The 12,189-nt window shown below is 35.9% G+C and overlaps 1 protein-coding gene across 2 annotated transcripts in view; it reads right to left on the bottom strand.

The window, feature by feature from the left end:
* The window catches only part of LOC127632925 (FYVE, RhoGEF and PH domain-containing protein 5-like), a 53,382-nt gene that overhangs the window by 16,903 nt on the left and 24,290 nt on the right, over positions 1–12,189 (bottom strand). For both annotated transcript variants that reach the window (XM_052111768.1, XM_052111769.1), the window contains exons 6-7: positions 2,403–2,554; positions 1,792–1,948 (exon numbers count right to left, since the gene is read on the bottom strand). In XM_052111768.1, the coding sequence (XP_051967728.1) occupies positions 1,792–1,948; positions 2,403–2,554 (309 nt within the window). The remainder of the gene's footprint in view (positions 1–1,791; positions 1,949–2,402; positions 2,555–12,189) is intronic.

The raw sequence follows: 12,189 nt of genomic DNA, 5'->3' as shown, positions 1-12,189 counted from the left end.
TTTGTGGTGAAAAACCCTTGTAAACAGTCTAAATGAACAGGGTTTAATTCTGTCAGACCACAGTGGTGATCAGACCAGCTACTGTAGATACTTCATCTCTGTCATCAACCCAGTGCACACACACACACACACACACACAAAATAAGATTACACTGACTCTGCCCCTGAGAAGAGAATTCCTAATGCATAGTCTATTAGAGCCAGTAAGAGCCAAATAACTTTTCTAATACAAAATGCCACATAAGAGAAACTTGTGTGATAAAATCCTCATTCTTTTTCATTTCAACAAGATAACCATAACATAAACATAATATCCCTATTTAATAAGCCTATTTTTAGGACCATTCGAATGTTTGTGCATTGCTGCATTGTATTCATGACTATTAAGCTCCACCCCTCCACACCCCCGCAATTAAAAATAATATTTTTCCACATTATGTTTTTTTTTTTTTTTTCTTCACATTACAGTAATGAATATTGATAATAAGAAATGGAAAAGGGATGTGCATAGTTGTTATGAAAATAATGTCACAATGCCAAAAACCTTAATGGTCCCGAATATAGGCTTAAATTAACATTAAGCAAAATGTAATTTTGTTAACACTTTACAATAAGGTTCCAGTTGCTGACATCAGTTAACAACATCAGTGAATATGAACTATCAATGAACAATACTTTCACAGCATTTATTAATCTTAGATAATGTTAATTAAAACATTTACTAATACATCTACGTTCATAATACATGAACTATCCCTTTATGCATCTGATATTGATTTTAAAGCCTCTAGAGAAAAAAGACACCTTGCAGGTTGCCACACATTATTAAAGATGCAATCTTTGCTCCTAAAATAGAAAGAGCCCTCCCTACCTCATAGGTAAGAAATTTAACCAAGTTCAGTTTGTGTATGAGAAATCTACCTACATTCTTTCAACAAGAGCAGTTTATGACAATAGCACATTTAGAGAACATTTAGCTAAATCAGTCTTTCTCTCTTTACTGATCTCTCTCTCTACATTGAGGACCCAGTATTGAATCTACCACCCACGGAGGCTTCTCTGAATACAGATGCTCATGCATATTAATGAGTGAGGACAGCTGGCTTCTTGTCGTTGGTGATCCCTATCACCACTGAAATGTGTGGTCAGTGACTCTGCAAACCTTCCTCCAATTAAATGATTCAGGAAAGCCTCTGCTGTAAATATGGCTGGAACAGTGCACTGATTGTGTCTTTAATAAATACACTGCAGGTACTTATTGCCTTATTTGCCAGCATAATTGTTCAGAGTAATGAAAATGATCTGATAAACATTCCACCATCTTCATAAGATTTTTTCAATTTAAAAACAAACAATCTGAGAACATTTTGATTAAATAATTCACAAAATTCTGACAAAAAAAAAAAAAGACTTGGCCTTTCCATGACCAGTTGTTTGTTATAACAATAGATAAGATAATTGGATTTAAAAAAATACTAAAAATATTCAAATACTGACTGTTTCGCCAATGAATCGTTTAGACCAACACATAAACCTGTTTGGATGATTTATTAAAAAGAACCAACAATGTGCAATATTTTAGAGCTCAGCAACACTAAAAAATGCATAATCGCTAATTGTCTATGACTTTTAAGATTTTAAGTCTTTGGTTGGCCTGGAACACACTACTTTATAATTCCTGATATCCAGTTTTTCCATGACCGTGGAAACCGTGAATTTACGCCAGACATCATACGTGATGAATTACCAATCAAACCTACAGAAATCCAACATTTCATTAAATGACCTCACCTCAAACTGTTTAACCACATCCTCGAAAGCTTTACTCTGTCTACAGCTCTCCTTCAGCAGTGACATGCTGCGGTCATAGTCTGAGATGTAGGTTGTGAAGGCTGAAAACTCTGCCCGCCGTGTTAATATGACATCAACTACTGTCGGGCTGTCCTCCCTGGAGATGAACGAGAGACATGAGATGTGTTTGGCTTCTCAGAGGGCATCCAAGGGCATTCATGTTGGCATTATAATTGATTGTGCCATTGTAACATCACATGTATTGCTGTGGGAGAGATAAGAGATCTCATCTGTTGAAGTGTTGGTGATACGTGTGTAAAGTCGGCAAAGATTCATCGGTGTGTCCATATCTGCATTTGGCTTAGATAGAGAGATGTATAAATAGGGAATGCGTGCATCAGCACCTTGTAAATGATGCACATGTTAAATGTAACATAGGTATGGACTTTTAATGGAATGACATGCTATAAAATATGTGTGCTTAAGTGTGTACATTATGTGAAGGTTGATGTGCATTAGTACAGCATAATGCATATCAGTGTAACGTGCTTGTTTTTAAAAGATGAGTATATGTGTGTTAAGAATGCGTGTGTATGAACCTGTGTACTCACCACTGTTTAATGTGGGTCTCAAGCTCATTGAGGAGTTCAGTGTGCAGATGGTAGGCCTGAGGAAGAGTACTTAGGATCTCGTTCAGTTTCCCCTTTTCTATCACAGGCTCTTCATCCTCTCCTACTGCTGCTGTCACTGCTGCTCTAAAGTCCTGTAGAAAATTTTGGATCAGAGTGAGAAACACTAGAACATCAAATTAAAAAACATTTTAAATCAAAATGCTTCTGAACCACATAAACTACAATCTTGAAGAGATCAAATCATTATTTCTTTCCCTGAGGGCCTACAAAGTTAGTCAATGTTTTTTTTGTTCCAAAAACACAATGGAGTTTCAAATATATTAAGAATTCAAGTCTTAATGTAGTTTTTCATGACCATTTTCCATACTCTTTCTAACACTTAGAATTAAATGGACAGTTTACTTTTTGCTACTGTCAGGGATCCAACTATTATCAAGGCACAATTTTCCAGGACATTTCCAGAACATTTTGATTATGATTTGATTATCGGTTATAATGCATATTGTGGTTATAGGATGGTTACTCTCCTGAATTCTGTATTCGACAATTTAATTACATTTTATTAACATATTGGTCTCTGTTATAATTATTTCATTAAAACTTTAATCAAATGAAAATACAATAATTTTAATTAAATTTTCAACATAATATTGCATAATTTTTTATTAAATTAAGTGTTTTTATTTAGTTGTTTTTACAAAATTCTCACAGCCCAATCCAAAACACTGGTGATAATAATTACAGTAAATATAATATTACTATACAATAGAAATACTTTTTTGTTTTTTACTCATTTCACATGTCCATTTAAACAAGCTTTTATTTTGGAATTTTTGTGTATTGTTATAAACTTTTTTTCCCCAATTTGGAATGCCCAATTCCCAATGTGCTCTAAGTCCTCGTGGTGGCATTGTGACTCAATCTGGGTGGCGGAGGATGAATCTCAATCTCATGTGGCTTGTTGAGCACGTTACCATGGAGACATAGCGTGTGTGGAGGCTTCACGCTAATTCTCTACAGCATCCACACACAACTCACCACGTGCCCCACCGAGAGCGAGAACCCCATTATAGCAACCACGAGGAGGTTACCCCATGTGACTCTACCCTCTCTAGCAACCGGGCCAATTTGGTTGCTTAGGAGACCTAGCTGGAGTCACTCAGCATGCCCTGGAATTGAACTCGTGACTCCAGGGGTGGTAGTCAGCGTCAATACTCGCTGAGCATATTTTCTGCAACACTGAAATCAAAGGGCCCCTTCAGGTGGTAAAGGTGGGGTTAGCAGACTCCGATTGTGTAAAGGCTACATCACTACACTACCACCTTGGGATGTGAATTCATTTTCAAAAAAATCAGTGGCCTGATCATAGCTGTTGTTTATAATTTACAACTCCAATTTTTTTGTAGTTAACATTACAGCAATGTTGGAATGAAAAACATTATCTTTTGCACTGTATCATCATCATCCCATCACTATACTTCTTATGGGTAAAAAGGTTCAGATTTGTAGTACTGTTTACTGTAAACTATTTCATCGGAGAAAAGCAGAGATACTGGCAGATGATGAGATAATGTATCATTTTGAATCATTTTCAAACCCATGATTTCAAATTTCCCATGATTACAGTCTATATAAGTAAATGTGGCAAAAAAAGTGAACACACAAATAATTGCAAAGGACATCAACAAAGGAGGGAGAGAAACTATACCAACTCCCTTCTGTGCAAATCCCTCATAATCTCTGCTTGTCCTCTCCTCTCTCTGAACTGAACTCTGACCACATTCATCTCTCAGGATGAGCTTGCAGATGTAAGCCACTAGATTGAGCTCCAAGAAACCTGTGTACAGGCCTCCAGCATATATTCGCCCCCAATTTCACCTAGCCATCAGGAGAACATGTTTTTAGTTTCTGCAGAATAGATTTATTATGGATGTGACAGTTAAATTGAGAGGCCACCAGTTGGCCTCTTCGGTGACCACCGGTCTGAAGGCTTGAAAGATTATTGGATTTTTTTAAAAATCCAGAGAGAGGATTTATTTACTTGACCCCAAAGATGGAGATGTCATGTATGAATGGAAATAAAATCTTCTCTCAAATGTCTTCACATTCTCAGGCAAAGCCATTAGTTATCACTATAACACAGAGCTGTGTGTGCATCAATTAGATTCATGTTCAGGAAAGTGGTGACATAAAACAAAGACATGCATGCGCACACAGACAAGCGCTCACTCTGGGAGCTAATACAACGTTGGAATTCCTTTCTGAGCTTCGCACATGAATCAATGTGTATTGATCCCATCCGTTTCACCATTTGTCAATGCTTTCATAAATAACTCAATGAAATTACACAGTTCTCCCTAGTGAAAGGCTCCAGACAAAAAAAAAAAAAATGACTAAGGAGCCATTGGATCCTAAACTGAAACATTTAGGAGCCAAATGGCTGTTATAGTTGCCACGTCAAAGAATTGCTCGATTTAGATTGTTGTTAAAAAACAAGATAGAAAGCCAAAGAAAAGACAGCTGAGAACTTATTAATTGGGTGTTTAATATACAGTATATACTGTATAGTTGAGTGCAACATTCCCTTTTTGTCTCATAAGTTTTCACACCCCTTTCAGAAATTACACAAATATAAGAGATAAAATATATATTTTTTATTTAGTACTGCTCTTCAGAATCTACATACAGGTATTTACATAAAGAATAATATGCATATAGTAGTGTGTTGTCTTCTTGAGCATCGGTGAATGTTTGCACCTTGTGATATAGTTGTGTATGAGTTGTTTAAGTATCAAAAGCTGCATCTCACATCACAAATAAATAAATTATATATATTTAATCGCAATGCTTTCCTGAGAAATTCCTGAGGAATTCAAGCTTGTAGTACCACCTGTTTACTCCAGAGGCCAGTAAGTGAAATTTCAGCTGTATGAGCAACACACAGTTTATTACAGTCAACAAAACATAAACAACTCTTCAGCGGACACATAACATAAACGTTATGTTCTTGCATTCAAAACACTTGAAGGAGTGCAAATGGGAACCAAGGGATCTCAAGATGTGTTTAAAGATTGAGTATTAAACTATATTTTACTTGACACAGTGACCTAAACATTTTACTTTTATGACGCAACACACCCGAGACGCGACACAAGCATGTCTGACGCAGGTCGTACGGTCTTTACCTCACAAATATATAATTACCAACAAGGTTAAGGAGGTGTCCTTTAAACTGTTACATCGTTTTTACCCAGTCAATCATTATTTAAGAAACATGCTCCCTGAAATAGATCCACTTTGCTCCTTCTGTAATGCTGTAGATGAATCTGCCACTCACATTTTTTGGGAATGTGTCCACGCTGTAGTATTTTGGAGAAATTTGGAGGAGTTTGTACGTACCTCTATTTTAACTAGTTTTTCTTTGCTTTATAAAGACGTTTTATTTGGTTTACACAGTTTTGATAACTTAAGTTAATATTTTCTGATTAATCTGTTTATTTTTAAATGTTTTAAGTTTTTTTATACATAAGTGTAAATATTTAAATACTATTTGTACCTCCAACAACTCCAAAGCATTGAAAACCATTACACTATGTAATGAATATAATGTGTTGACATTATTGTAAACTATATCTGTAGTGTTGTGGTCTATGTATACCCCTGGCTTGTTTCTAAAAAAAATAAATGTCTGACGCAGATGTAAATTGACAGGTCCTTAAACAAGCCCTCATAATAAATCTCTGAAAAACTGATTGACAAATTCACTTGTGAAATGGATTGCTGTGAACTGTATGCCAATGATTGGCTTATGATCAATAATATGGTAGTAAACAAAACATTGTATTCTAAAGCCGCTTTTTGAATTGTCTTATCAATGATGAACTCTTCTGCCACAAGAATGTAATGCATTTTAAATATCTGAATATTTTTTATTTTTTATATATATATATATATATATATATATATATATATATATATATATAATTTTTTATATTTAAAGATAACTATGTATAATAATTTCATCATTATATATAGAATTATTGTTATATGAGGGGCTTTATCAGCTAATATTTGTATATGCGATTAATCGCGATTAATGAATCAGGACACCATGTAATTAATTTGATAAAAAAAAAATATTGATTGACAGCCCTAACTGCATTAAAAATTATTCAACCCCCCTGATCAGCAATACGTTCTGGTGATGTGAATTAAAACACATCAACTAAAACCTCAGTAAACAGTCAGAGTTGCAAAGTTTTTAATGGTGATTTTGAGAACAAAGAGTTCAGTTTACCCAAATGTTAAAATAAAAAATTATGAATTCTCTCCACAAATGTCATGTCAAAAATATTCAACCTTATTTACCCTTAATACCATTAAATAAAGTAGGGGCCTGGGTAGCTCAGCGAGTATTGACACTGACTACCACCCCTGCAGTCACAAGTTCATATCCAGGGCGTGCTGTAATGTGGTTCTCCTGGGGCGCGTGGTGAGTTGTGCGTGGATGCCGCGGAGAATAGCGTGAAGACTCCACACGCGCTATGTCTCCGTGATAACGTGCTCAACAAGCCACGTTATAAGATGCACAGATTGACATCTCAGACACAGAGGCAACTGAGATTTGTCCTCCACCACCAGGATTGAGGAGAGTCACTATGCCAACATGAGGACTTAGAATGCATTGGGAAATGGGCATTCCAAAGTGGGGAGAAAAAATAAATAAAAATAACATCAAATAAATGTTTCAGGTAAGTGTTCTCAGGCTTCGGACACCTCTCTATTAGAATTTGTATTCATTTCTCATGAGCAAAAGCTTCCAGCTCATTGACATTCTATGGTTTCTGTGCTGCCACTGCTTCCCAACAAAGATTTTTAATGGGATTTAATGATGGACTGAAAGAGCAATTCAAGGACATTTCAAGACCTGACCCATATTTTGGAAAACTTGGATGTATTATTGTAGGTGTTATTGTCATGCTGGAAAGTCCAGTGATTCTGATTCTGATTCTGAGCTTCAATTTACACACTGAAGGCATCACATTTATTAAAAAATGGCCTGATACCTGAAAAAATACATGGCGCCAGTCACATAGTCATAATAGCCATTTCCTGCAGCCGCAAAACCCCCATAACAGGACTGACCCACCCCCATGTTGACTGTGGGGATGGTGCCATCCTTGTCATCACATTGTCTTTCTTACTCCAGACATACTGCTGACCCATGGGTCTAAAACTCATAAAGCCTTCTTCCGGGACTACACAGGTCTTTCAAAATTCCTTCTTGAATAGTCAAGCTAACATTTCCCTTGGTGAAGTTTTTCTTTCTTCCACATCCAAGAAGGTTGCTGTTGTACAATATTTAAAAAATTTATGAATGGTGCTGCCAACTTTGTCTATTGGAATTTGAAGTGTCTTGGAAATGTACTTTTAGCCATGGCCTTTCTTGTGTAATGAAATAATCTCCCCATTAGCTTTTGTGACAGCTTATTTTTAATTGCATTTTTTGCATAGAAATACATTTTTGCTTACGACACAACTTAAATTTTAAATCTTAAATAAGTGCCATTGTAGAGTGATGGCTTAGTTTTGTTTTATATCAATTACTTGTGTAGCCTTACATATTTAAGAAACAGCTACATGCAATAGGGGTTGAAGAATTATGACATGGTTGTATTTTTTATTTATTTTTTAATCCTGCTATTTTGAAATATTAGGTTATATATTCACACAATGACTTTGAATGTGTCACTCAACTGATATAGATTTAATCTTTAAAAATTCTCACTCACATAATATATATATTTTTCAATTATATATATATATATATATATATATATATATATATATATATATATATATATATAAACTTAGTCTTTCTTTACTGTGACTAGATGGCCCAGACACAAAGACAACAAATGTGCAAATTTAATGAAATCCCAGACGGAGTTGATTGTTACTGCAATCCCAAATAATAATAATAACCAGGAAAAAAAAAGATTTGGTACACAATAAGGGACTTTAATTATAAACAAGCCCGAAATACACATGAGACTAATATTTTCAAATGTCTGTGCTCCCAGTTGTGATCTCACTGGGGGCTGATTCGCTGAGAAAGTGACTTGAATTAAAACCACTAACCTAAACTCAAACGAGCTCTTGTCGGGTGATTCATTATAAAGATCTGGTTCAAAAGCGTAATTTGTTCAAGATTCAGACATTATGGCTCATGCTGTGTTTGTTGTTGCGTGTAGCCAGAGAGCTCAAATCATCAACAGAATGGGTGAAAAGCGGCGTGAGACACACTGGTGCTCTAAAGATGTATTCAATAACTCACAAGATATCTGATGAAACCGCATATGAAAGCACACATCCCGACTGTCGCAATCATTCAATTTGGTCTCATTTGTGACCATTTTAGTCACAGTCTGGAGCCCTGCTAGTGCTTTGAAACTGCTTTCCTCCAACTGCATCTCAATGGTCCCTGAACATTTTCAGAAAGTTTGTAACAATGAAAGTGGTTGTATTTTATCAAGTCTCATTACACTTTTATTGCCTCAGATCTCTAATTGCTTACAGTTCAGCTAGAGTCAGTCGGGTACATAAGCAATGACACTGGAATGGACAGAGTGGTGAGAGCTACTTGTCTTATACTCCAGCCAAGTGTTTTCACTGACTTTCAAGACTGATCAAAACCAGAAAAAAATATAGTTGCCATTTCTCAAAAATCGCATGTCTAACCTGTTATTCCAGCACCATGTAGTACAATTAAGAGCCTAACTTCTCATTAGGGACAGGTTCTGGATATTCATTTTGTGTTATTCAATATCAAACAATGGAAAAAATAGGCCATGTGTTCTATCCTTTAGCTTTCTGATGGAGCTCTCTTTCCCTTTCAGAGTACACATTTGAGAGAGAGAGAGAGAGAGAGAGAGAGAGAGAGAGAGAGAGAGAGAGAGAGAGAGAGATCTGAGTACAGCTGACCAAATCTGAGTCTGTGACATTGTTGGGATCTCTTCTGAGTCCATGAGGTTCATAACTTTTAAGCTCCAAAAAGAACAAAAAGGCAGTATAATAAAGTAATCCAAATGATATAAGTGGTTTAATCCATGTCTTCTGAAGTGTTATGATCCATTTTGAGTGAGAAACAGACTAAAATGTAACACATTTTTCACTATAAATCTTGATATCTGCAGTCTCCTTGATTACACTTTCTCGAACTTGATGCATGCTCAGAATGCATGTACCGATCGTATCACTTCAGAAGACAGGGATTAAACCACGAGAGCTGTGTAAATGACCAATGTTCAGCCATGAAACTCTATGTGGTGCAAGCTGATAGGTTCTTTGACTTGATATCTGTAAGCCAGTCGGCTCGCTTACATATGACAAGTTAAGCAATCGACTCGCATGCTATAGGCTGATTGGTCCTTTGACTTGTAATCGGGTAGCCAATCAATTTGCATCTCTCTCTTTGTCCAACATTAAAATGGCTAAGAGTTTTTTCTCTGAAACACACCTCCATTGTAGCTCAACTTTTCTAGATCTGCATTTTCTCTAATTTTGCAGCAGCAGAAGCATGTCCATAGTGTGTATGTCTATTTTCTAGCAGTAGCAAGTCTCTGTACTTGCTCTGCCCAGAAGCAGCAACGTTAGCAGATCTAGTCTGCCAAGACCACTATCCCATCTATATGTCATTCCAACAATAACATGCTAAATCTTTCCAAGAATTGTCAAGACTGAAATTACCTTTATGTCCATTTTGGAGCTTGAAAGTGTTGGACCCTATCATATTTCCATCAAAATAATTTCCTTTGTGTTCTGCAGAAGTAAGAAAATCATACGAGTTTGAGACAGCATAAGGGTATTGATAATTTCTATTGTAATAATTTTTATAATTCCTTTAAAGTGAACTCTGTGATTTTTCGTTCCTAAGGGAATTCAGTCAAAACACTCTATTTTAGCTAGTCTACATTTAGCTAGTCCCTTAGGCTCTTCATCCATAGGACCAAACAGTACTGCCCAATCTCTTTGGAAGGAAAAAGGAAACACCCTCAAAGTCACAGCTGACAGCAGCCAAACACTGATTTAATGATGTCATATTGGACAGAAAATCAAGGTGACTCAGATCCTTCAGCTCATTATCATTCAACGCAGCAAAAACAGAGTGATTAATGACATATATTTCTTTTCCACATACCCACTAATTGTTAAATGCAGTATAAATATTTATAGCACATCAATATCAAACTAAATGTTCTCCCAAACAAAAGCTAGACATGAAGTACTACTCTAGCACTTCTTCTAATATGTCCATTAATTTTGTTCTATTCAGGACCCTATCGGTTATGCTGCTCAATGCAAATCTAAGATATTATGTACATACAAGAAGACCTATAATTACAGTTTTACTGTAACACAATGCCACATATGCATATGAAGCACATAGGCCATGTATATCATTAGCATTCTTTAGTGGTTAATAGGACAGTGAATCTATTGACTTTGGCATATTTTATTCAAATGAGGCAATTATATTGTTTAATATGAAGTACAGTAATTTACATGAGGTGTGCCGTGCGAAGAACTTAAGTTCCCGCTGGATCATGCTAAATTGCTCCTTCATTCCCACCCCATCTTGATAATTCGGGTACATATTGGTACATAGGTTACAATAGGTTATATGTTTTTAATCTCATCATTCTCACTCACTTTGCAACCCACACACACACACGCGCGCTCGCATGCGCGCACACACACACACACACACACACACACACACACACACACACACACACACACACACACACACACACACACACACACACACACAGCCCTTGGGAATGAGGTTGGAAAGACACTTGTGCAGCTATCATTATTAGGACTCTACATAAACATAATTATTTTTATACTGTACAAACTATAGATTATATCCCCTAAACCTAACCCTCACAAAAAACTTCCTGCATTTTTACATTTGGACACAATACATCAAAGAGCAATATTAAGTAAAGTCAAAAGAACTAATCTATTCAGACACACAGTGACATAATTCTTTTATAAGAGACCACTGAATTCTTCAACATACTTTATCCACAGTTACAGTACAGTATACAACAGGTACCAGTCCTCTAATTTGATTGGGCAAGTGGCATTCCAGAAGTGTGGAAATTTAGAATAACTGCACTTTACTTAACACGCTTCACTCCGCATGTTTGTTTCCGCAGCGACATGTAATTTTTTATCCTCCTTTGATTCATTTGGAACTATTTGTTATTGGAGCAAAAACCAACATATTCACTCAACATATTTTGTATAAAATCTAAGTTGCTTAATATTATCTTCTTGCCTATATAATTGTAATATCATATTAACAATTGTGTTGTTGTACTGACTTTACTGATGTTGCAAGATCCACTACACAGCACTCTTGTGTGATTTTACTAAGATATAAGAGGCATCTAGTACAGCTAATGTGACGATATTGATTTGCAAACAATAGAAACCATGTACATAATAATTCACAAATAATATGATGGCCCTATAAAGCAAAACGGGTAACTAATAGTAATCATTTTGAGGTGAGATGAGTTAAAAAGTGTTAGGAAGTTGATGTGTGATTTGGGGACTATGAGAAGTACAATCTTTTATCTCAAAGGTTAAATCATAAACATTCCTGTCAGGACTGACCTATATGCTGGGCCCATTAAAATCTGTCTGTTCTGTGCACACACTGTTATGGTGTGTGTTTGTGTGTTTATGAGTG

This window comes from Xyrauchen texanus, chromosome 39, assembly GCF_025860055.1.
Source record: "Xyrauchen texanus isolate HMW12.3.18 chromosome 39, RBS_HiC_50CHRs, whole genome shotgun sequence".
NCBI classification, from domain to species: Eukaryota; Metazoa; Chordata; class Actinopteri; order Cypriniformes; family Catostomidae; genus Xyrauchen; species Xyrauchen texanus.
The sequence above is the reverse complement of the archived record's forward strand: the minus strand, read 5'-3'. Positions and strand labels throughout refer to the sequence as shown.